Source organism: Uranotaenia lowii, chromosome 1 (assembly GCF_029784155.1).
Source record: "Uranotaenia lowii strain MFRU-FL chromosome 1, ASM2978415v1, whole genome shotgun sequence".
Lineage (NCBI taxonomy): Eukaryota > Metazoa > Arthropoda > Insecta > Diptera > Culicidae > Uranotaenia > Uranotaenia lowii.
The window spans coordinates 33,824,628-33,852,317 of record NC_073691.1 but is presented as its reverse complement, the minus strand read 5'-3'; the positions used below and the strand labels follow the sequence as shown (position 1 = coordinate 33,852,317).

General features: G+C 37.0%; 2 protein-coding genes across 2 annotated transcripts in view; one reads left to right on the top strand and one right to left on the bottom strand.

Annotated features, from left to right (window-relative positions):
• On the top strand, positions 1-27,534 carry LOC129738848 (uncharacterized). Its single transcript, XM_055730153.1, has 4 exons — positions 1-77; positions 155-334; positions 17,591-17,672; positions 26,465-27,534. Exons 3-4 carry the CDS (start codon positions 17,591-17,593, stop codon positions 27,211-27,213), a joined length of 831 nt encoding a protein of 276 aa, XP_055586128.1. The 5' UTR covers positions 1-77; positions 155-334; the 3' UTR covers positions 27,214-27,534.
• Positions 1-27,690, bottom strand: part of LOC129738845 (uncharacterized) — a 166,262-nt gene that overhangs the window by 7,665 nt on the left and 130,907 nt on the right. Inside the window, exon 3 of the mRNA XM_055730151.1 lies at positions 14,787-15,550. Coding sequence (XP_055586126.1) covers positions 14,787-15,550 — 764 coding nt within the window. The remainder of the gene's footprint in view (positions 1-14,786; positions 15,551-27,690) is intronic.

Genomic DNA, 27,690 nt, shown 5'->3' with positions numbered 1-27,690 from the left:
GGCACCGCGAAGGACATCGGACCGGTTTCTCGAAAAGTTCAATTTTCATTCACCCGGTTGCAGTAGGCTGTGGTGGTGTGAGTAGTGCAGTTTCGTGACACAGTTTTTCCACTGATTAACCATTCATTATTTTCCTCGTGCTATGGCTACTTAGATAGCTTTGAAACGGATTACGAAAAAATCGCTAAAAAGCAACTAAATACTGGTGTTTGGTGCCAAAAAGGCGCATTTTGCGTGCCTTTTTGCGATTTCAATTGACATTGCACGGATTTCCTGAGGACTGGATAAGGTGTCACTTTGATTGGGTACAGTTGTTTAACTGGAAAGACTTGAGGTAGGTATCCGTTTGGTGGTGAGACAGTAGAAAAAGGATAACAAAAACGGAAAGAGCCAAGTTTTCCAGAACGATCTACCCGTTTATAGAAAGAACGGAGGTCGTCACGGTCGTTGAGTGTGGAATAAAAATGACTGGGAATTATGGTTAATTAAATGTTGAGGAAAACATGGGTTTTATGGGAGCTATAAATTTCTTTTTAATGTCGTTTGATGTTTTTCGATTCCAGTTTCGTATGTTAAATCAATCGAATCAGAATCTTATCAGCGTGTATTTGCCTGGTGAAGCTTCAATAAATTCAGAATTCGATTTTGTTTTCATGTTTTCTAAACATGGAATTCTGATTTTTAAATTATTTATTTAACAATCTTTGCAGATGCTTCAAATTATTTACAGAGATTAAACTATCCTATCCTAGATTTAAACACAGATTTCGACAAATTAAAATCAAATTCACTAGCAATTTCGTTGAATTTTGCACAACATACATCTAAAGAATTGTTCTGACCATATAGAGTTCGTCGGTGAGAAAGTCTTAGCAATTCCTGCGACCGGGTTGTTCTTAAAGGAGCATTAAACGGCAGGAGCGACAGCAATTCCGGACAATCCACGTTATTCTGCATGATGTCGAAAATGAAGAGGCGTTGTAGGAAAACGCTCCTTGATGTCAGCGTCGGTAGATTTAGTAGTAAGCACCGTTGTTCGTTAGGCGGAAGCTCAAATCCGTTGCTCCATGGTAGTTGAAGTAATGCGTATCTGACGAAGCATCGTTGTACTTTCTCGATTTCTTTGATTGTACAGCCCAAATTTGCACTTCAAATTCTAGAATGCTGCGCACAAGAGCACAATACAACGATTTCAGACTAATACTGCGTGTTCCGTCGTATGAAGCCAAGAACCGAAAAACCTTTGGCTACTGTCGTGGAAATATGCTGAGAAAAACTGAGATTGCTGTCCAAAGTAATACCAAGCTCCTTGACGACCGATGTACGGTTCAGGATAGTCGTTGATATGTTGTACTCGAAACTAATAGGCCTTCGTTGTCGAGTGAACGTAATGGTAGTACATTTGGTTATGTTGGGAGCCATACCGTTCTGACTACACCAAGTGAGAAGACAGTCAATGTCCTTTTGGAGAGCGCAGCAATCGACTAACAATCTCTTCGTTCGGAAAATTTTGAGATCATCGACATACAGCAGTTTTCCGACTCAAGAAAAGCATTCAAATCGTTGATGAAGAGGAGAAATATCAGAGGTCCCAGATGACTCCCCTGGGGCACTCCCGAGGTTATTTGAAACGGAGACGAGTTAACAGAGCCCAGTCGTACGACAGCAGTTCGACCTACGAGGTACGAGTTTATCCAGTTGCAGATCCAGTCCGGAAACCCCAATCGCCGCATTTTTCTACAGCCAAATCATGTGGTACCTTATTAAAGGCTTTACTCAGGTCTATATATACGGCGTCGAATTGTTTACGTTTATCTAGCCTGCCAACTAATTTCTAAATGTACATCATGAGATTGGTGGTCGTTGATCTACGTTTCATGAATCTTCAGAGATGGTATGATGCACAGTTTGATACAACACATCGTAAACGAGGCTCTCAAAAACTTTCGGAAAACAGCTCAGAATCGAAATTCCTCGATAATTTTCTGCTCTATTTATGTTTTCTGCTTTATGAATTGGGGTTATCGAGGCAATTTTCCAGGACCCGGGAAATACATCCATCCTCGATTTGTTGAAGATGATCGAAATTGGTGCAGAAAGATAAGCAGCACATTTTTTAACCATGAGTAGTGGAATGCCGTCCGGTCCAGCTCCTTTCGATTCATCCAGTGCAGCCATCTTACGAAAAACATCATTCGAGAAAAAATTCAGCATGTTAAAATATTCCAAATTAATTGAATATCCTAGTTCTAATTTTTAATACCACTAGTTAGGGGTATGATGGCACACGAGGCGAGATGGGCACATCAAATTTTGATCAAACGTTGTGCTTAATGGAAAAGAAAACATCCGGTTTGACAAATATCTTAAAAAAAAACTTGAATTTTTGGAAATATTTCAACAAAACGAAATTAGCTTATCCGAGCGAGTACTGTATGAACAAACTGATTTTTTTACATCGTGATATGCAATCTGGAGTTATCGTTTTGGTTTTCAATATTAGCTACAGCACAGTAAGGGATTTTTTAATATTGTACTACACCAAGTGAGAAGACAGTCTATGTCCTTTTGGAGAGCGCAGCAATCGACTAACGAGTAGATTGTTCGGAAAATTTTGAGATCATCGGCCTACAGCAGTTTTTCCGACTCAAGAATAGAATTCAAATCGTTGATGAAGAGGAGAAATATCAGAGGTCCCAGATGACTCCCCTGGGGCACTCTCGATGTTATTTGAAACGGAGACGAGTTCACAGAGCCCAGTCGTATGAAAGCACTTCGACCTACGAGGTACGAGTTTATCTAGTTGCAGATCCAATCCGGAAACCCCAATCCTTCGTATTGATGTGCCGACTTTTCGAAGTTCGAAGTATTTAGTGAGCGACGCTTGGCGACGAACATGTTGATACAAAATTCGGATGTCGTTAAAAATAGTCCGGATTTTGCCCGCATTTATCCACTTTGTTTCCAAAATGGAACAAAAAAAACTGAAATTGACTTGGAAGGCAGTTGCCAAGTGAAGAGGACGTTTTTTTCTGTCATCAAAAACAGAAATTGAAATCCGAAAATTTGAGTAAACTTTTGAGAGGAAGCAATCAAGCAAATATTCGGAACATTCGTAAAATAACTCCCCCTCAAGATTCAAGCTTTTTCCTGGAGGATTCCTCCAACATCTTGAAGGATTGGCAGTTTGTTTTGCATTCGCGGTGAGCCCGTTCATTCGTGTAAATTTTTTCCTCTACTTTTCCTCTCTATCTATTGACTTCTTAGGACGTGGCCGGTGCCGTTATTCTTCATCTTCTTGTTCTAACACCAACGTGGCCAAAACATCCTGTGCATCCTGGAAAATGAGAAACTTGAGTTCCTAATTTTTCTTTTCAACATAGCATCTGATACGTAGAACAAGCATTGCAGATACTACTATGGCCAGGCCTACCATGTGATGAAAAACGCAAAAGATACAGGACCAAGGGAGGAATGAAGCGTGGAGTTCCCTGCCAAACGCTTTATGTGATTATAAGGGGTGTGTTATAATGTGAGAAGATTACGATGATTATGAATTTGTTAAAATAATACTCATATTCATTACTATTTTCGATAGCATTTGAGGATTTTAAAATTTAATCTTAAACATGTGCATTTACTGAGGGTTTTGGAAAATGGAAAGTTAACGAATCAATCGAGCGAAGCTTGAAACAACAAATTGTAACAATTAAATAAACTCTTTTTCAGTATTTAACGTTCATACAGAATCACATATAAACGATTGTTCCTTGAATTTTAAAATTTGATTACAGATTTTTTTAACCCTTCGTTTCATAAAGTAGCAAATTTGCAACAATTACCGTGAAGGCACCAATTCAAGCTATGATGAATGTTCTCTGTGCGGTACAAAAATAATTTTTTGTGCGATTCGGAAAAGAAAAGCCCTGACACGTAGTAAAACTTACGTACTTTAAGGGAAAAATTTAAAAGCAAGGAATTTTTAATTGCAACGCCACAAAAAACGCGAATTTGTAAAAAGTTGCGGTGTACCAATGGCCGCGCACGTATATGATGCTTGTTTTAATCGCCGCTTACAAGTGTACCAATATGGACTCGGGCTTCTTAATTATGGTTTAAACATTAAATAAGGTATCAAAACATATCAAAATGTTATTGTATATATTCTCAGGTGAGGATTTTTATGATTCACACATCAAACTCCTATTTTTCTCTATTGTGTTTGAAACTAGTCTGGTGCTGAATTAGTATGAGACGTCATTTTTAAGAAGCATTATTTTGCCGGAAGATATTTTGGAACAATGTTTTCGTTCCCGATTTCGATAAATTATCACACATCCGGCGAGCTGTCTGAAAATCCACGAGGAAATTGACCAACTAAAACTAAACAGATCCGTATTGCTCTCTAACCTCAAATTTCCAACACTCGGTAGCAATTTTCATTAGATAATCGTTTCTTCTGGTATTGTGTCTAAAAATGGTGGTTTTTCAGTCGGTTCAGTCGGAATGTGATAGAAAATTTTGATTAATCTTATGTAACCTTTGTGAACTTCTCGAAGAATTTCTCTACGTTTAACTGATGAAAAATATTAGAAGACTTTCCGTGCGCGGTGATAGAAACATTAAAAAATCAAGTGTACTAATTGCCGCAAATATCAAAATTGTCATTTGTTCCGCAACAGGACCTTCAAACTGTTCACTTTTCTTCACACATGATTCATTATCAAGCTACAAATAACTTACGTTCGAAAAATTTTGCCGAGGTGCTCGAATTCAACACAAAAAAAACTGAACTACAAAAAGGGACCCGCTTAGCTCACTTGTTAAGAACAACAGAAAAAATGGTATCCGGCACAAACGATGTTAGTTTTTATTGTTTTCCTGACCTCAAAAAGCAGATTATATCGATTTCAAGTATGGGAAGTGAAAGATACTTAGCAAAGGTAACAGAAGATGCAAAACATAGAAATATTCGTTGTTGAATTTCGGAGAAAATCAAGATTAAAGTTGAATGTGCGTGGCCATTGGTGCTTTCACGGTAATGTATGGAAAAATTGAAAAATCGTATTTTATTTCATTTTTTTTCCTGATGTACACATCAATTCCAACTGTTTAAAGTAATGTTTAAGGAAAAATAAAAAAAACATGAAACGGAGGGTTAAAAGAAGTAAGCGCAGTAGCAGTAGCAATCAGAAGATGGGCCATATCTTGATAACCTTATGGTATAAAAGATTGGAATCAGCTACAGATTCCGTTATTAACCATAAAGTGACGATTCGGATCGGTTTAACTGTTTTAATGGAAATATTTACAAACCGGTACAATGAAACTTCGATATTACATCAGCGAAAAATTCAAGCAGCGGACTCACCAGTTTCTTGAATAAGATTTAAGGTTCCCAAGGCAAAATATTTCGATTATCCCTGAACTAGCTGCTCTCAGGATTCTCCAGGAAACGGACAGCATTCTTTTCTTGATGTCACCCATTGTTATCTGTTTTCAAGACCAGTTACAGTAGCAATTTTTGACATAAATTTAGATTTGAGAAGAGCAAAATTTTCCTATATAACACTTGTGTCATTTTCGAGCACAGCCTTCCAAGTCCTAGGGCTTGGCGGCGTCGTTATTAAAGTAGAAAGAGGAAGCATCAGTTATGTGCATAGAGAATGAGTTGCTTGTCCCAATCATCATTCTTATGACATTGCACAAAATCGAGAGCCTCAGCCAATCACGGAGTAGCAACCATTGCTGGCTTGTGGAATAAGTTCTACTAAGCCACACCAGAGCGATCGTGGAGTTCAAAATGCTGCAATATATTGCTTTCATAACAGCTCGACTAAGCCCTCATTGTAAAACCCAACCCACAAAACTGAAATTGAAAGGTTATAATTTCAAATTTTTGCGTTCAAAAACGGAATGTTGTTAGAAAGTTTTATCCAAATAATCATATGCGGATTTTTTTGGAACCTATTATACTAAAGTTGCCTGATTGCCCGGTACAAAATTCGAAAATATCCGGTTCGGCCCGGTTGCCCGAATATCATTGAAAAAAGCCCGGATTATGCCCGGATTTATTCAATTTGTCTGGATATTGTCCGGATTTTTGTCCGACAATTTTTGAAATCAAATGTCCGGCCCGGAACGATATAATTTAAAATCTCCTTTTGTGTTATGATGAAAAAAATGTATCAAATGTTTATCTTACGGATTTTTGTTGAACTATTTCTGGGTTTTCAGATATTACCCGGATTTTAAGTTAAAAATTTTGAAATCCAGTGCCCGAATTACGCCTGGCCTGGAAACATTTGGTAAAAATTTTGGCAAGCTTATTTAGAGTTATTTCGATTTTGGTCTTGCTGCGAACGTGTATGTTACAAATTTGATAGTAAAACTTGGTTCAGCTAAATTATGTAGTAGCTAAAATTAACTTAAAGGCACTAAATTTGTAGAAAATTGTTAGAAATTTTTTAAATAAAGAATGCCGAAATATTGTGTTTTCCGGTGGAGAACGAAATTTAGGCTCATTATGGATTTGTCTCGTTAATTTAAGTTTATCTCCGGCATGTCGTGCATGGCGTGCATAGTTTTCAACACAGTTTTGTTATATCATTCTGAAAGAAGTTATCCTACAAGATAGAGTCACGGCAAGGGAGTACATCCGTGTGCGAGCAACATAAAACCAAGACCGAAGTGGCGAAGAGTGTGAGTAAGAAAGGTGGCCGGTAAGTAGGCAAAAATCTCACACAGCAGAGGCATAGGAGCATATAGGAAGCGTTCGAAAATTGTCTTCTCTCTCTCTCAGCGCCACAGGAGAATCTTTTGGCGTACACCTATAAAAATTTATTTGGTATATATTTTAATAATTATCTTGTGCCCTTTTCAGCAAAACAAGTATTTTCAATTGAGACATAAAATTTCTTTTTTGATGATAGATTAAAAAAAAAAAAAAAAAGAAAACTAATAATTTTTTAATTTACATTTTTACTATTCTTACTAATATTTTCAACCATCGTTTCTTTTTCTTCTTTCTTTGCTTATTTTTATTATTATTATTAGTATTATTATTATTCCTATTACTTTCATTACTATTATTATTATCATTATTATTACTTTTTCAGCCATCGTATTTAACCAATAATTTTACATAACGTGCGCTCGAAACAAAACATTTCATACCTTTATGATAGACTTTAAGAACAATAAAATATATCATACCTTTGCTTAATTATTTCTCATTTTAGCATCCATCGTTTTATTATTGTCTTTCATCTTATTCAAACATTAAATTTATATAACATACACTTCATTCATAACATTTGCTTTTTGTATTATTGAATTTAGGAACTATTCAACTTATTCATTTGTTTCAATTATAATTTAAATTTTTTACTACCATTTGTCGTATTTTATTTCACCGTACAACGGATTTTGAATTACCTTTTAGAAGCTAAAATGAATTTCTTTTGGAAAGTCCGAAAGTCTCAACAAGTCGATCTGCTCATTCTGCAGTTCACCAATCATTCTCTAATCTTGTCATTGATGCATCAACTATTATTAGTTGGTGTGGAATGTGCCGAAGATTTTCAATATGGTGAAGAAATGTTCAGAAGAGTGCTCATTCAATTTCTAAGAAAGAACATACAGGAAGAGAAATATGGAGATATTGTAGAACGATTAATGATAGGAGTTGGTGGTTTAGAGATAGAAGTCCTTAAAATTGTATCAGAGATTTTCAAGTGCAAAATAAATGTGGCATTCGGGAGGGATGAGGTACATATTATAGAGCCGCAACTGGGAGGAATGGTGGGGGAAGGAAAAGAAATAGTGGTTTACGCGGAAGAAAATGACGAAGGTCTAATTTTTGGAAGCGTTATCAGCATAGCAGAGGCAGAAATTGAGATAGGAGAAGAAAAGGGAGATTTTTGCGGAAATGTAGTCGAACCGAAAAAAACTGAAAGCGATAGAGATGACAAGTACAGGGATGGAGAAGACACCAGAAGTGAATTACAAGACAAAAATGGAAAGTTAAAGGAAAAGTGTGACTCAAATGACTGTGATAGAAATATCATGCAAAGTAAAGAACGAGCAGGAATCGAGGGCAACAATGAAACAACAAGGAAAGGAACAATGAAGAGGGGACTGAATGATAATCAAACGGAAGCTGAAAATGAGGAATATATAATTTTAACGAATAAAACAAACGATAATTTAAAAAGAAAGAACGATGATAAGAGGAATGAAAATGATATCAACCGAAAAAGAAATAAGAATTACGACATAGTGACAGAACATGGAACAAACAATATGTTGATAGTTAAAAGGATGAGAAAAGAAGGTAACTGCTTGGTTGAGGCAATTCTAGATCAAAAGAATAAAGAAAATCCGAACTACGTCTGTACAAAAGAAGAAATTCAGGAGTGGCGTAATACAATTGCAGATTACATGAACAATAAGAGAGAAATTTTTGAACCATTTCTAGAAGAAAGCCTTGAAAACAACGGCTTTGAGAAATTTATTGAAGATGTAAGGAAGCATGGTACTTGGTTAGGTTTTGAGTCATTATTTGCGTATTCAGAGATGATGGGAGTTAGAATTGTGGTTCACAATGCCAACAGCCCAAAGATAGTTATTGGAGAGGGAAGGAGTGAACAACTTATTTACAACATACTATACGTAAACGGAAATCACTACGATAGTGTAGTTGGAATAGAACAAGATACAAATAATGAAATAACCCAGGCAGTAGATAATAAGTGCGAAGATGAAAAAACTTCGAAAAATAGTAAAGGCAGAGTAAACACAGGAGCAGATTTTAGTACTCACAACATTACAAATAAAGAAAGAATAGATGATCATGAAAGAGGAAAACACAAAACAAGTAAACACGATTACAATAACAACGAAAGAACCAAAATACAAAACAATATCGAAGGAAGAGAAATAGTAAAGGTAGGGTCAATAAATGTAAGAGGATGTTCAAATGAAGGGAAAAGAAAACAAATAGACCAAACATTACACCATCATAAGATAGACATAGGGCTACTGCAAGAAGTAAACACATTAGGCAATAGAATTAAAACAGATCACTATGACTGGTGGATAAATAAGAATAGTCAAAATAAAATGAGGGGATTAGCGTTTCTCGTAAAGAGAAAATCTAACATTCAATTAAAAGATGTAGAAGAAATAGATAAAAATGCATTGATGGCAAAAGTATTTATACACAATAATTTCCAGATACTACTGGTGAATGTCCATGCCCCAAATAAAAAGCCTCATATGTTTTTTGCTAAGTTAGGGGCGCAAATATTGAATAGAAATTGGGAAGATAAGATTATAATATTAGGGGACTTCAATGCACAAATTGGCAGGAATGACGTTGAAGTGGAAGATGCAAGGCTGCTGGGATCGGAATTGGGCTTTGAAGAAAGTAATGAAAACGGACAAGACCTAAAGACTTTCCTGCATCTGAACAACCTCCAACTTATATCGTCAAAGATTGGTAAAAATGTTAAAGTTACTTGGAAGAGTGGGGATAGAGCCAGTCAAATTGATCACGTCGTTAAAAAGATGGGAAATGGGATTTTCTGCAAACTTATTAAAGGATTATGGACTAATATTAGCACTGATCACATACTTATTATAACCGAAATTTTGACAGAGAATTACAAACAAATTAAAACAAATCAAGGAAATTTAAGGAGTCTTGACGCCAGTGTTTTGAAATATGAAGCTGTAAATAAAAAGTATAAAGATGAAATGAAAAGACTGAGAAAAAAGGAGAATACTATTGCGGAGGAAATGAACATTGGGGGGAGATATGAGATGATTGCAAAAAGGATGAAATTGGCTGCTGAAAAGGCACTGAAATCGAACAAACCTCCATTGACACCCAAACGGAAAAGAGCACTAGCACGCTGGCAAGATGCAATTAAACTCTCGAATCGAAATCCAAACCTTATAAAATATAGGCTGCTTGTAGATAATAGGAAACAAGAATTGGAAGTAGCAAACAAAGAGCACGAAGAGAAAGCTATTAAGAAATTTTATAACAGCCTTAATGACTTTGAAGTAGGAGTAAGAATACAAAAGTCCTACAAGTTCTTAAACAACTTCTTAAACAAGAAACAAAAACTTAACACTTTCATAGCTAAATCCAAATGGGATCAAATTCATGAACAAGGACAAAGAGATGAAGTACAACTAATCGAAAGTCATGACACATGTCCATTACTCGAACCACCAAGAGAGGAAGAAATGTATGCAATCGTTCAAAAGTCTTGTAATGGGAAATCACCTGGACCAGATGGCATACGAATGGAATATTTAAAGTATGCCGACAAGGACACATGGCACGAAATTGTTGTAATGTGGCAACAAATGTGGATTCATAACAAATTCCCTGATGAGCTACAGAAATCCATTCAAGTACCTATACCAAAAATAAAAAAACCCAAGGAAATTAAGGACTTTCGATGCATCAGTCTGTGCAACATCGCCTACAAGCCATATGCTAAATGGATACGCGACAGACTCATATCTTTTGCCGGAGAAGCAGGATTACATCAAGCTGGATTTACATCAGGAAGATCTACAGACGATCACATATTCGTTGCAAGGAGAGTATTGGAAGAAAATTGGAATGCTGGAATTAAAATGTACGCTGCAAGCTTGGACATCCAGAAAGCATTTGATAATGTGAAACTTAGCAGACTAAAAAATATTTTAGTAGAATTGAAAGTCCCATCACTACTAATTGATAGGGTTTTAGAATGCATAAGGGTAGACAAAATCAGAATTAAATGGCAAGGACAGCTTACAGATGAAAAATTAAGGGACAAAGGAATTAAACAAGGTTGTCCTTTATCTCCATACTTATTCAATTTAATTATGCAAAATGTTTTACAAAAACTAACACAAAAAATACCTAAAATAAATTTAATGGAAATAGGGAAACTGGGAATGCCACTAATCCTTGCCTACGCAGATGATCTTTTGGTTATAGTCGAAAGTGAAAAAGACCTTGAGAAAATTATGAAAAGATTAGAAGAGGTACTAGATGAAATTGGTCTACAAATAAACAATCAGAAAAGCCAAATACTCATAAGATTACCCAACAATCAAGGAAGTGTACCAGATGTAATAGAGTTGGGTGGAAAGTCATACAAAACCTCGAACACTATAAAATATCTGGGAATTTCATTAACCAGTACACTAAACAGACCTGCTACAACCAAAAATAGATGCATTAACACATTAAGAGCAGCAAAGAATGTTATAGAATTTTGTAAGAAATTTCAACCTTCTTGGGAAATCGGAAGGCTTATCTATGTAACTGTGCTGGCAAGCTCAATGTTATATGGGGTAAAAGTAGCGACACTTACAAAAAGAAGTCGAAACCAGATAGCTAAATACGAAAAAATGATAATGAAGGAGATATGGGACACATGCAGAGATACAAAAGGTAAAAAATTAAATATAAGGAAGGAGCTTAAAGGTAAAACTATAAATAGGAAAGCTACAGTAGGAAGGATTAAGTACTATGGCCACATCAAAAGAAGGGATGCATTGCACCCCCTCAAGATAGCACTCAAATATAAAATGCCTTTCAGAAAAAGTGGTAGGCCAAGCTTTACCTGGAAAAACGCACTTGAACAGGATTTCAGGAAATACAGGAATGTTGAATTTTCAGAATGGGAACAATTACTCCAGGACAAAGAAAAATTAAAATCGAGAGTAGAATCAATTTACAATAAGAGTGATAGTGAAATATCAGATGGAGAAAGTGAAACAGATGCACAAACCACTATCAAGTAAATAATTAGGCAAGTAAAGTAATGTTCTGTATTAAATCAATTTAGCAGATGTCATATATTCCATAATAATGAATCGTCAAGCAACCGGAGCAGAATTTTTATTGAGGTATTTAGCTTTCAACATTAACGTTACGCCGCCAATCACTAAACAAAAGGAAACTAAATTTAAAAAATGAAGATATATATATATACTAGCTGACCCGGTAAACTTCGTTTTACCTTCTAAAGTATAAATCGTAATAAATGTGTAATTTCATCTACACGTCCTTAACTGCATTGTGCTCGCCAATAGATTCTTATGGAAATCGTAACAAATAAAGTTTAATTTGTATTGGGACCCCCTATCATCAAAAGTGAGATCCTTGAAACTATTATACAAACCATCTCTGACCCAAAAAACCCTCGGATACCAAATTTCACTTCATTCCGACCGACCATTCATACGTGATGTTATTACAAAGAAAACGCCTCCATTTTTATATATAAGATGTGAAGAGATAATTTTGTATGGGGACCCCCCTTTCATAAAAAGTGAGATTCTTGAAAGTATTATACAAACCATCTCTGACCCAAAAAACCCTCGGATACCAAATTTCACTTCATTCCGACCGACCATTCATACGTGATGTTATCACAAAGAAAACGCCTCCATTTTTATATATAAGAAGATGTGAAGAAGAGATAACTTTGTATGGGGACCCCCCTTTCATAAAAAGTGAGATTCTTGAAACTATTATACAAACCATCTCTGACCCAAAAAACCCTCGGATACCAAATTTCACTTCATTCCGACCGACCATTCATACGTGATGTTATCACAAAGAAAACGCCTCCATTTTTATATATAAGATGTGAAGAGATAATTTTGTATGGGGACCCCCCTTTCATAAAAAGTGAGATTCTTGAAAGTATTATACAAACCATCTCTGACCCAAAAAACCCTCGGATACCAAATTTCACTTCATTCCGACCGACCATTCATACGTGATGTTATCACAAAGAAAACGCCTCCATTTTTATATATAAGATGTGAAGAGATAATTTTGTATGGGGACCCCCCTTTCATAAAAAGTGAGATTCTTGAAAGTATTATACAACCATCTCTGACCCAAAAAACCCTCGGATACCAAATTTCACTTCATTCCGACCGACCATTCATACGTGATGTTATCACAAAGAAAACGCCTCCATTTTTATATATAAGAAGATGTGAAGAAGAGATAACTTTGTATGGGGACCCCCCTTTCATAAAAAGTGAGATTCTTGAAACTATTATACAAACCATCTCTGACCCAAAAAACCCTCGGATACCAAATTTCACTTCATTCCGACCGACCATTCATACGTGATGTTATCACAAAGAAAACGCCTCCATTTTTATATATAAGATGTGAAGAGATAATTTTGTATGGGGACCCCCCTTTCATAAAAAGTGAGATTCTAGAAAGTATTATACAAACCATCTCTGACCCAAAAAACCCTCGGATACCAAATTTCACTTCATTCCGACCGACCATTCATACGTGATGTTATCACAAAGAAAACGCCTCCATTTTTAGATATAAGATATTTTTTTTAAATTTATTTCTTTTCATTATTTTTTTTATATATACCTATATCAAAATAAATATTTATTTTTTATTATTATTGTTATTTATTTTTTTTCTTTTATATTTAACCTTTTTTCAATTTTTTTTTTTTATTCTTTATTTTTAATTTTCATTTTTTTTTTATTATTTTATTTCTTTTTTTTCAGCAAATATTTGTTCAACAGATACTCGATTCCGAAGTTTCTATAATAAAAAAAAACCCTAGTCATTGTAGTGTTGACCAACATTTGATCTTCACAACCGAAGTTAATATTAATAAATGCCCTTGTTTTCAGATAAGCAGAACTGGCGAAGCCAAATTATAGCATCTAAACTGAAATATTAACCTCTTTAAATTTCAGTTGAAGCTACGAAGAAATTGACCGATTGAGCTGATATTACTATTAACTCTTTATCTAAAATAAAAGGTTTAGTTTTCCATTATTGATCAACTCCTTATTTCAGATCTCGATCACTTTGATTTATAATATTCAGCTTATCACCTTTCTTGTATCCTACAGATTATAGAATTATTTGTATTGATATTTGAATATCTTATTGTTTTGAGTGATGAATGAATCACTGTATTTTATCTTTTTCAGGAAACAATAAATGAACCACATTCTTATCTCATAATATATTTATATTATGTTATATTATATTATATTATATTATATTGTATTATATTATATTGTATTATATTATATTGTATTATATTTTTTTATATTATATTATATTATATTTTATTATATGATATTGTATTATATTATTTATATTATATTATATTACATAAATGCACATTTAATTAGCGAAAAATGGGTTAGGGGCATCAGGGTATCTTTGTTTTGCAAAAGGAGCGGGTAGCAGTATGTGCTTGTTACCCGTTTCGAATACTTGGCGTTTCTTAATTTATGTCAAGGGAATTTGGCATGGTTGAGAAAATGATCGTATTTGATTACTTTTTGTAAAAGAAGGACGCACTCTTTTTTCGGAAGCCTTGGCGGCGGGATTATAGTTTGCATGCTATCTTGGTTAGTCAACAACACGGTTATAGCTTCTTGAGACTTTTTCCCCTTTAACCCTGGATACCGTAAGTGCCTCTGCTTGCGATTCCATTCCCTTAAAAGTCTCATAGAGGGGTTATGACTGTGTTGCGTGGTAGCCAAGATGGTCGCGTGGGTTATTTTCTTGGCCATAACTGCGGCGCTGCCGCAAACCCAAGGTGGATTTATACATACATACATCATTCTGAAAGAAGTTATCCTGAATTTTCAAACACTCACTAGCACTAGAATAAATCACCTTCTGTTCATTTCTACTTCCTAGTTGCAATTTAAATTACAATATTGAATAGGAAAGTAAATTTAAGGATCATACTCACCGAATAACAAGCGGGAACAGATTCTCCGATTCCGGCGCCCGATAATCTCTGTAGTACAGCAGGAATGGATTCACAAAGGCCGGCGGTATTCCGGCACCCGTATTGGACACAATCTTGATATCTGCACAATTCCTAAACGTTTCCGGTTTTCCACAGCCCACACTTTCGGTTCCATTATCGCATCGACCCCACATGTTGCCCGTGTAGTATGTCCACTGAAGGACACACTGGGTGCAGGTCACAAACTGTGGCAATCGAACCCGATATCGGAAGATTTCCTTCTTTCCAGCTTCCGGTGGAATCAGATACCGAACTTCCCGGGTTCCTGTTAGATACAGTGGATACCGATCGAAACACTCCTGAGTTGCTTCGTAGTAAGGGTTATTATTCGGACATAGGAACAGCTCGAACCGTCCCATGTGGTTCGCTGTCAGTTCGATTTCAACGTCAATCTCCTGCCCGGCGGCGTACTGCCGCGAAATAATCCCTTTGCCAAATGGACCTCCCGCCTCGTGCGGCCTAGGTTCCTTCAAGTGATAAGCATCTCCACAGACGCCGCAATTTCCCTGATTTTGTTCCCACTGCACCGCATAGCCTCCACAAAACAGCTCATTGTCGTTGTAGTTGACCGGATTGGGAAAACCGAAACGCCACATGGCATTCCGTGCCGGAGGTTCCATCAGTCGCCCGTGACCCAGAACCAGGGTGCAGCTGGCCAGCAGCTGCAGCAGCACCGTGCCTAACTTGTCCAGTTTCAGTCGCATCTGGAAGCAGAAAATTTTAAACGGAAGTGTTATTTACACAAATTTACATTGAGGAGATTTATAATTTAAGTTTTATAATTCAACTTTTTTTAAAACTACTAATTATTTTGAATCCTCTTGATGGGCGTAAGGATTGGTTCAATTTCAGAACGAAAATTAAGATCAGATAATGCGTCAGGATAAGGATCAAGATCGGAATCAAGTTCCGGATCGGAATACAGATAAAGCGCTTAAGTTGTAATGATGTGTTCTTTCATTGGTATTGGCATTTTGACATACAAGTCTTTTAACTTTCGTATCACGAGATTCGATCGTAGCATTCAATGCTAGAAAAAAATTCCTTTCGTTTTCTGTAAAAAAAACAATACAACTTCTAGTTGGACATTAACTCAACATGATCCAAAATCCTGACTAATTCCCAGTTTCAGTGTATCGTTTTGAGCTTCGAATTTTATCGACAACGGATTAATTGACGTACAAAATCCGGCGAATGTGTAATTTTGCACAAACCATTCCTAAGCGCTGCATGTAAGTGAAAATATAATCGATAACACGATAATAAAGAAAAAAAATCTCATTGTACACAAAGCCACAAATACTTGATGCAAATGGCTATGCATTGTTTAAAGTAGCAAATGGTGTTGTCATTATGAACTCTGATAAAATTTTCTATTACTTATTTAATCTCCCCAAGAGAATTTTCCCATAAATTCAGAAGCATTGAAATTTGACAGATTTCGCAAAAGGTTCTTTAAAAATTTTGATTTGATTAAATTGTTGACCTTTTTCATAACTTTACTTCATCATAATAACTCTTAAAAACTTAATAAAACCCAATTATAAATGTCAATACAATTTATTTGCTCAAATCTCTTCAGATTCGGTTTATGAGGAAGATAAAATGGTTTCCAAACAATTGCTTTGTACACAGATAATTTTTGTTTGCTGGAAACCAGCAAAATTTTGTTGGTTTTTGTCCCGCTGACTTTCCAGCAAAATTTCCAGCATTTTAAATTGCTGGAAAAAACAGCAAACGTTAATGCTGGTTTCCAGCAATTCAAATTGCTGGAAAATCAATAATTCAGATTGCTGGAAACCAGCTATTTCTTTCAACACAACCAGCTGTATTTAGTATAAAATTTATATTTAAATTCAAAATTAAATTTTGATTTGGCTGTGCATATAATAAGCAATAAAACAATTATTTCCTCCCTTTTTTCAATATATTTAAACCGATTGCTGATTTTTCAGCAAAAATGACAAGCACACAACCGAATGCTAAAAAATCCAGAAATTCGAAAACTGAATTGCTGAACGTTTCCAGCAATTTATTTTTGCTGGAAATCGAGGCAAAAATTTACAGTGTATATAAGTGACTTGGTGAAGGAAAAACTGGATGATAATTATCATTTATGTGCCTTTGTGAGATGCAATATTGAATCAATTCATCACTCTCAGGGGTGAATTATCGGTGGACCGCAATTATTTCACATGAAGTTATAAATTCAAATGAATTCAAAAATGCGTTTTGCGCATAGTTGATGCAAAAAATCTGTAACATTTACAAGAAAAAATTGTAATTGAGGATGGAAGCAAAAGGCTCGAGCAAAACCAATGAATTTTTCAGTATAAAAGAAGAAAAAAAACAATTGAAATATTGTCTTATCGAAAAAAACACCAGCATTTATTTGTCTTCAAAATCTGTGTAAAATCCGAGAATTCCGGGCAAGCGGGCCGGACCGGACATTTTCCCAAATTTATATTAAGTATTCTGGCTAAACCGGGCAATCTCACAGGCTTATAGACACCCCCTCTAAAGGGTGACTATGGGTCGATTTTCATTTGACCTAAACTTTTTCAAAAATCAAAATTTTTCAACCATATATGCATACTTACACCTTTGCTAGCTGCGAACATTTCTTGCATTGTTACAGTTTTAAAGTGAGTTCAATAACGGAAGTTATTAGGAAAAAAAATCGATTACATCGTTTTTTAACCCATTTCACCCCACAGGTACTAACTGTTTGCATATAATTTCAGATGGCTTCGTCAACCAAATTTACGATTTTAATAACTTGGCTATTGATATTCGCTACGATTTCAACCTCCAGAGCAATCGACAGTAAGTATCAGGATACTAAATCCAGTAACAAAAAAAAACAAGATCATTCTGCATATCAAATGAACTGCAAAATTCCTCTTTATAAAATAAAACTAAAATTTCAATAAATAATGCTTGTCATTTAAAACCAATACGTATTTTTCTAAAATGTTCATGAAACATTAAGTTTTCTGTTATGAAAAAAAAAACAAAATCCTCTATCTATTGCTTCAAAGTTTACACATTCGAACGAATTCACCTAAACATACCAACTCATGTTTTTTTCTTGGTTTCAACTTTGAAGTTATATTTCATCTTTAAAAAAATTGACATCTCGATTGTTCTATAAAATGAAATTTTCTGTATCAACAAGTTTCAAATGTTTGAGAATGCTTCTATGAATATACCAAAATGTCCAACCAAATACTTATTTACGTAGCCTAACATCGGATCACAGTTTAACTACGACCCAAATCGAAAGCGACGTTCGCTGAAATATCTTAATTTTGTTCAAGGGATTCAAAAAAGCAAAGTGGTTCAAGATGGGAATTTGGCGAGACAAAATTAATAACAAAGAACTTTTAAGATTAAGACGAATTATGTCTTCAGATGATGAGTTGCAGCCGAAAAACTGTTTTTTAGACACGCTCTAACATTAACATCGAAAATATCATTATCGCGGATCAAAGTTATTATGTGTTGAATAGGGGCATGTCATTTAGCATTGAAAAACAATAATTCACTTGAGTTCACTTGAGTTCCGCGCGAGAGAATATATTTTCAAACATGGCGGACTTTTTACCATATCCGATTTATACCGACTATAAGTAATCATTTTTACGATAGTTTTGGTAAGAATTGCGATTCGCATTAATATGGTTAACGATTTGAGCTATCATTTCTAATGCGATTTTATGTTTGCTGGGAATCTAGTGTACATTTTTGTACAGTACAATTTTACTCTATCTTTTCAACAAAAAAAAGTTTGCAAGTCAAATCAGTGAAACATTGACACGTCCTAATGTTTCATATCGTAATATCAAAGCGCATAATTTGATATGCATCACTCCTGAAGATTCGTGATTCGTCTACATCTTACATTATTTTTTTTTTACAAATCGTTTATTTGAAACGGCTCAAACCACTTAGTTTTACGGAGCCGAGAGACCATTATTTTTAGTACAACAGTTGCTTAAGTTTAATTTACAGAGGGATTTTCGCATTGTTGTCCATATATTCGTTTTATGGATTCAAGATATTGAGTTCGTCGTTCATTATTCAAAATTATGATAGACAAAAAAAAAGAAAAGGAGAAAGAGGAAAGGGATAGTTAAATGCGTAGATCGATAGATTTAAGATAAAAGTATATTTCGAACATATAATCTAGGTCTACCATAGCCAACACATCCCTCACTGGAACGTAAGGTGGTTTACCTCGGGCCCGAAGGGAGTCAATCAAATTCGCTCTGGCGGTAAGATGGTCCTCACACGACCAAACAATATGCTCGATGTCATGGTAACCCTGACCACAACGACACAAATTGCTGCTAGCGAGATTCAGACGATAGAGTAACGCGTCCAAAGCACAATGATTGGACATGAGACGGGAAAATGTTTTAATAAAGTCACGACTCAGGTCCAATCTATTGAACCATGGTTTAAGGCTCACCTTTGGGATAATCGAGTGAAGCCACCGACCCAACTCATCCTCGTTCCATTTGCGCTGCCAGTTGACGAGTGCGTTTCTACGGACCAAAAAGTAAAATTCGCTGAAAGCGATTTGACGCTGATAAATTTCACCTTCAACTGCACCCACCTTTGCTAACGAGTCGGCCTTCTCATTTCCCACTATTGAGCAATGAGACGGCACCCAAACAAAGGTGATGGAATAGCAGCGTCTAGATAATGTATTCAATGATACCCGTATCTTCTCAAGGAAGTACGGTGAGTGTTTTCCGGGCCTTAATGAGCGAATAGCCTGAACAGAGCTGAGGCTATCCGTAACAATGATAAAGTGTCCAGTAGGTCTTGCTGCTATACTGTCCAGTGCCCAATGTATAGCTGCTAATTCAGCGATATATACTGAGCATGGATACTGAAGTTTGTAGGAAGCGCTAGAACTTTGGTTGAAAACTCCAAACCCAGAGCACTCGTCGAATAAAAAACCATCAGTAAAGTACATTTTTTCAGCATTGACGTGTCCATACTTTGCTTCAAAAATCCTGGGAACAATAACAGAACGATGGTGTTCCGGAATCCCACGAATTTCAAGCTGCATGGACAAATCAAACTGGACAGAGGAAGTGTCGTAATCAGGGTGAAAATCACGAATGGGGGAGAACGATGAAGGATTAATTTGCATAGACATGAATTCATGATATTTAGTCATATATCTAGTTTGAAAATTTTGCTCTAGTAGCTTTTCAAAATTGGCAATCACCAATGGGTTCATGACCTCACACCTTATGAGGAACCGGAGAGATAATGAATAAAACCTATCTCTCAGTGGGAGTACGCCTGCCAAAACTTCGAGACTCATGGTGTGTGTTGAGGGCATACAACCCAGCGCTATTCGAAGACAACGATATTGGATACGTTCGAGTTTAATGAGGTGAGTTTTGGCAGCTGATTGGAAACAGAAACTGCCATACTCCATCACTGAGAGAATAGTTGTTCGGTACAATTTGATAAGATCTTCAGGGTGGGCTCCCCACCAGGTGCCGGTAATTGAACGGAGAAAATTTATCCTTTTCTGGCATTTTCCTTTCAGATACTCAATGTGGGCTCTCCAGGTACACTTGGAATCAAACCAAACCCCAAGATACTTGAAACACCTCGACTGAGTGATCGCTCTGCCTAGGAGTTGAAGCTTAGGTTGAGCAGGTCTATGTTTCTTAGAGAAAACAACCATCTCAGTTTTCTGTGGAGAGAACTCAATCCCAAGCCCCAAAGCCCAGGAAGACAATCTGTCTTAAGTATCTTGTAGAGGCCTGTACAGATGTGACTCAGAATTTCCTGTTACAGATACTACGCCGTCATCTGCGAATTGTCTTAAAGTGCAGCCTTCAGAGAGACAACTGTCGATATCACTTACGTAAAAGTTGTACAAAAGTGGACTCAAACATGAACCCTGCGGAAGGCCCATGTAAGAGATCCTTCTAACTGCAATATCTCCATGAGCAAAGTTCAGATGTTTCTCACAAAGCAAGCTGTATAAGATGTTGTTCAATAGAGGAGGCAGACCTCTGGAATGCAACTTGTCTGACAACACCTCTATTGAAACTGAATCAAAAGCTCCCTTTATGTCTAGAAACACTGAAGCCATTTGCTCACGTTTTGCGTACGCCATTTGTATCTCTGAAGACAGCAAAGCAAGACAATCGTTTGTCCCTTTGCCCCTGCGAAACCCAAATTGAGTATCTGAAAGGAGACCATTTGTTTCAACCCATTTATCCAATCGGAACAAAATCATTTTCTCCATCAATTTGCGTATACAAGACAACATCGCTATTGGACGGTACGAATTAAAATCTGACGCAGGTTTCCCAGGCTTTTAGATTGCAATAACTCTCACTTGTCGCCAATCTTCGGGAACAATGTTATGTTCCAAGAATCGATTAAATAAATTCAACAAGCGAAATTTGGCGGCATCCGGAAGGTTTTTCAACAAGTTGAATTTTATTTTATCAACTCCCGGAGCTGAATTGTTACAAGAAGGGAGAGCAATTGAGAATTCCATCATTGAAAAGCTGGAATCCAGATCGCATCTGTTCGGAGACACACTTCGTATGATTTTTTGCACAGGGGTGGAATCTGGACAGATTTTCCGTGCAAAATTGAAAATCCATTTATGCGAATGTTCTTCATTTTCGTTCGTGGAAGAACGATTACGCATGCTCCGTGCCACATTCCACAAAGTGCTTAAGGATGTTTCCCGCGATAAACCTCCCACAAAATTACGCCAATGCGCACGTTTTTTCCCCTTGATCAGGTTTTTGAATCGCTGCTCAAGAGAAAAATACGTGTTGAAGTTATCCAGGGTTCCGTGTTTCCGAAAAACTTTAAAGGCGTTCGATTTGTCTTTGTAAAGTTTGGAACACTGACTGTCCCACCATGGATTGGGATGTCTTCGACGAACAGATGGATTTCGGATGGGATTGGTTTGAGCACCAACCGCACAATCAAAAATCAAATGAGAAATAAAGGTGTATTCCTCCAACGGAGGTAACACATCCATAGAATTAATAGCTGAAACTATTGTGTCCGAGTACTTTTTCCAGTCGATGTGTCTTGTGAGGTCATATGCCATATTTGTTAAATTTGAAGTGTTGACCCCATTGGTGATTGTAATTTTGATAGGCAAGTGATCACTACCATTGGGATCAAGGATTACCTCCCACTGGCAATCAAATGATAGGGAATTTGAGCAGAGTGAGAGGTCAATTGCACTTTGTCTAGCAGGAGGTTTAGGTACTCGTGTTTTTTCACCCGTGTTCAAAATTGTTAAATTGAAACTGTCACAAATGTCATAGATAAGAGTAGAACGACTATCGTCAACTTGTTCTCCCCAGACAGTTCCATGAGAATTGAAATCACCTAGGATCAACCTTGGCTCAGGGAGCACTGAGCACAGGTCCTCTAGGTGATTTCGATCCACTGCAACTCTCTGAGGCCAGTACAAACTGACAACACATAAGTCCTTACCTCTTATAGTTGTATGACAAGCAACAGCTTCAATTCCGCCTGATAATGGAAGGTGAATTCTATAAAAGGAGTGGCGCTTATTGATCCCCAAGAGCACCCCTCCATAAGAATCGTCACGATCCAGACGGATAATATTGAAATCGTGGAATGAGATGTTAGATTGAGAAGAAAGCCAAGTTTCGGACAACGCAAAAAAATCACAACTAGTTTTATGAAGCAAATAATTGAACACATCAAGTTTTGGAATGAGACTACGACAATTCCACTGTAAAACAGTGATATCTCTGACCTCTCGTGTTAAATTAGTCATCAAGAGAAATAAACGCTGAAAGAAGGGGCCAAGTTTGCATCAATTGCTGAAATAGTGTCTTTAGAATGGGAAGCATCGATGTAAAAATGCTTCTAACAGAGTCAGAAACTTTAAAGAATGTTAAAATACTGTAAATAATGTCAGAAAACTTGAAAACCCCTGAAGAGTTTGTTGATTCTGAATTTGTTATGTTAGAAGAAAGAGATGTTCCTGCAGCTGATGTGTCTTTGAGAGATGTTATTTTCATACGGAATCCTGGAGGGACTTCTTTATCTGTAGCAGCTGTTTTATTACCAAAGTTGAATGCAGGACTAACTGGGGAGACTTTCCTTCTAATCTTGGCAGAAGGCCCTTTGGTACGCTTCCTGGAATTCTCTAGAACGACGAATGGAGTTCCTTCATCAGATGAATCCGTATCAACTTCGTCAACTGGCAGAGCAGCAAAAACATTACTGGATTGAGGTTGGATCGGGGGAGAAGCGTTCTTTAAAATGGCAGCGTATGAACGACTAGATCGTTCTTTTAAAGAGCGCCTCTCCTTATCCCAGCGACTCTTAAATGCCTCGCACACAGAGATATCATGAGGTGAGCCCCCGCAATAGACACATTTCTGTTCTATTGCTGAGCACGCTCCTTCCTCATGAGTTTCCCCGCAACGAGCGCAGCGTGCCTTGTTGCAGCAATGGGACTCCGTGTGTCCCATTTTGATGCACTTTTTGCAGCTCATTGGGCGAGGCACAAAGAGACGCACGGGAAGCCTTAACATTCCGTTTAACAAAACATAGTGAGGGAGGGCGGTACCCTCGAAAGTTACCCGAAATGAGCCTGACGCTGAATACTTTTTATCTCCGTTTTCAGTGGTGGCAAATGAGAGTTGGCGGCAATCCAGGATTTTGACCGAAGTCGAATCAAGGCCTCTGAATTTGCCTACCCCTTTAGACATTATGTATTTCTGAGATCACGCCCTCTATCTCTACGTTTCGAGAGGGAACAAAAACGTGGTACTCTAATCGGAAAAAATCACTAGCAACAATTTCATTTGTGGCCTTACGATTTGCCACAACAACACGCAATTTGTTTGGCCTGACCCGAGACACTTCGGTTACGGAGAACCATCTTGCCAGATCTTTCATTATCTGAATGACATTTAAGGGTTTCAATTTGGGCCGGAAATAGACCACCCACGGACCAGAAAAAGTTGGGTCCTCTGGGTAGACCCTGAGTCGGGAGGACTTCCCAGCAGTTTTGACGGAGTTCTCCGAAACATCCATCAAAACTGCGGGGTTTGACCTCCCGCCTTCGCTCATATTTTACTACGGAGACTAAATAGCCTGTCGTAATAAAATATCAACGAATCTATAATAATTTCGAATAGATAAAATGATAGAGATATAGTAGAAGAGAAATGAAAGGGAGACAATAAATAATGAACGAACAAACTTGAATTCCTCGTTTCCTTCGTGGGGTTCCTTCTATGGCTCCGCTGAAGTGGACCTCCAAACGATGACGACTTCCTCTTGACACTTTGGTAGTGTTGCGCCAGTAGTGTCGTGGTGACCAGTGCCTCCGTTACCCGATGACGACGGTGTTCAGATCCGGATGGATCGGGTGCCCCGGCGGTATGCAGCCCGGATGTGTGGAGCGAACAAAGGGCACGTTCTTAAAGACGATGGTCTTGATGCTGATGATGGTGGCAAAACTTAATATGTGCCAATTGGTGCTGCTCGGCAATTGACGACCGAACCAGTAAAAACCACTCCTAGTGGAAAAACTGCAATTTTTTAACTTTTGCAGAGCGGCGTAAAAACACTTTGAGGTAAAAGCGAAAAAACACGTCCGCACCAGCCAGACTACTTAGATCGAATGACATCTTACATTATATTTGTTTAAAATTTTGTCTATCGAAAATCCCATCTTGGACCACTTTGCATTGTTTTGAAATGTGGTTAATTTAGATTATTTGTAACATTTCATCCTCATGATTCGTTTACCAATTATTTGATTAGCTGAACGGGATCTTCATGAACTTGGTTAATTTCTTATAAGTATTATCAGTTTCTTCCTGCACCACACAGTGGGCCAGGAACCACACTTTTGCGGTCAAAATTGACTGCAGGCCAGAGGGTTCGTTGTAGCACTGATCACACTGACATGACACTTAAAACAAAATTTCGTTCAAATTTTGTCTAAAAGCCTCCTACCGCCGACATTGCGCGGCAGCAATTCGAGCATAAAAATTTGACACAATAGCATGGACTCCAACCTGTTCAGTCCGTTCGAGTAGTCTGAATTGATCGATATTTATCAAATGTCTGGTTTAATTTTCCAGCCGGGCTAAAACATCGATCGAAGCGCCTCTGGTATTGGCATTGCTCGTTATTTTTCGAGCAGCCAAAAATGGAAACCGAATGACCAGTCAGTTTGGTCAGTGGTTGTAGCTCATCGGTGTTTTCGACAAAGTTACTCGACTCTATTTGCGCTATCTATTGATGGATTTGAATTAGTTCTTTTTTTCTCTGCAAGGTGGCGCCAAAATCTAACTTTATACAGAAGCAAGATACAGGCATGGTTTTTTATACAAAGTTGTTCATTATATCTTTCACATCAACTTTGTAGAACATTGTTAAGATCTATGCGGTGTACTTACGTTGAAAAAATAATAATTAAAAGAAACCTTGCAAAAAAGGGTTTTTTTCATCTATTTTTGTTTTTAGCTATACAATACCTTAAATTTCCACAGTATTCGATTGGAATAGACTAAAATGAGATATTCTAGTGGAAAACTTATTCGTTTTGCTGATTTTATCTGTCAAAATCGCTAAAAAAAAGTTTAAAATTATACATTTTTCAAATTGTAATAACTTGCTTGCAAGCAGTTTGGCGCGCCTCATTTTTCGAGAAGTGACAGTTGTGATTAAACGCATGTAAAAAATGTCGGTGGGTTCTCGTGGATTCCTTGCCAAACAATTTAATAAAGTTGGTTAATTTTCAATACAAATTTACATATTTTAAGACCTATTTAAAAGAAAACATCCGCATTTATCGTAGAAAAGAAGAATTTTCGTCGTTTTATTATTGCTTTAGTCCATTGTGATGCTTAATTAAGCGATTAAGCGCATTTGGTAAAATTTATGTCAAAAATAAAAAATAATTTAAAACTGTTTATTTAATTAATTTTTGAAAAAAAATATTTTTACAAATTTGATTAAAAGTGCCAAAAATTTGCTGAACTTTTTATTCCAGCATCGATTCATCCAATAACTGAACGATGAAAATGATGATGTGAAAGGTACAATGAACAACTTTGTAGAAAAAACCATGGCTGTATCTTGCTTCTGTAAAAAGTTAGATTTTGGCGCCACCTTGCGGAGAATAATAGAACTAATTCAAATCCATCAATAGCGCAAATATAGTCGAGTAACTTTGTCGAAGACACCGATGAGTTACAACGAACCCTCTGGCCTGCAGTCAATTTTGACCGCAAAAGTGTGGTTCCTGGCCCACTGTGCACAGTAAAGCTGCTCTATTTTCTATTTCTGGGAAGATTAACAGCATAATATTTGATTATTTAACATGATTTTTTTTACAAAATATTTTGTAGTTTTCTTTAAAAAAACTTGAAGGATCATTTTGATTTCTGAACTTCGTCTAGCTAAATTCGTCAAGAGTCCTTAAGTGATTTTTCTTCGTTTTTCTGAAATATCGATATAATAATTCCTTCTTTTACACATGATATCGTATGATAGTTCGATAAGGAACACTAATTTTGAACTGATCAACTAACGGCTTCCCATTTCAGTTCCAGAGTACTGCGATAGCCATACAACGATCACCAGTCAGTATGAGGAGTACTTCGACATCGACGAAATGGGCAACAACCGCACCGATCGATCCGTCGTCGATCTGATCATGTACGTACAGCTTTCGAACAAACAGGAAGAGATAGCATTCCTCCTCTCGGCTGAGAACCGATCTCGCCAGCATCCGGATTATGAGAAAACCTACGAAATCCGTATTAGCAACGTATACACAGTCATCTACAAGGAAACGCTTCGGATGTCTGCTCATCACAGCCATTCTTTCAACTTTTTCCCGGATGAACACTTCCAAGTTCACATCCGGATCACTCGAAAGGGATTGATAACGGTCAACATCGATGGGCTAGCTAAACCGATCATCTCCGTGAACGACGAAAAGCTGCCACCGGAAATCCGTTACATCAGCTTCGGCAGCCGGATGAATGCCTACCCGATCACCTGGTACTTCAACTGTCGCGATCCTCCGACGCCGGCCCCATCCGAGGGTGGTGGCCATTTCAGTCAAAATGGTGCCGCCGAACTGGACGAAAACAAATGTCCGGTCTGCCCGAAGCCGGCCAAGTGCGAGGTGGTGGTTCGAGCTTGTTCCGACACTTCCGGTGAGGGTATGCAGATGAGCGATGCCGAGAAGCAGAAATACTTCTTCTACTTCAACGTTTATCTCAGCAAGAATGGCAAAAATGGAAAGGCTATCGCCTCCGGATTTGATAATAACAACAAACTGGATTAAAGAACGAGTTACGATTGGTTAGAAAGTTAAATTTTAAATTTGATGTTACATATCTGAAGTAATCGGCTTTCTTTCTTAACAAGAAATTTCTTCCATTTCATATCAGAAAAAAAAATGTTTTCTCAAACTTAGATGGGAAAAATTTTTTAATCAATTAATCAGACTAGGGTAGCAGTAGCAGAAGATTTTAGCTTGTTTTCACATTTTACAGAAATAATACGAATCTTTTTTTCTTTTAATCTTAATAAATATAAAAGCTGTTGACCAGTAGAATAGGCGTTAAGAATTTCTAAAACTTTCAATCTTGTGATATTTCTCAAATAATCAATGACAATAATAATTGATCATACTGCTGACCGAGTTTTATTGTGAAAGAAAATTAGCTCAACCTTAAATGCATTGACCACCTCTTTCCAATTCATATTCGAAATAAGCGAACTAAACATCACAGTTCCCAAACACATTCCAAAAGTAAAC

Excerpts from the sequence above, each read along its gene's own strand:
- LOC129738848 (XM_055730153.1), top strand. The coding sequence starts at position 17,591 with ATGGCTTCGTCAACCAAATTTACGATTTTAATAACTTGGCTATTGATA. Across the intron at positions 17,673-26,464 it reads AACCTCCAGAGCAATCGACA|TTCCAGAGTACTGCGATAGC; the intron begins GTAAGTATCAGG and ends TTCCCATTTCAG.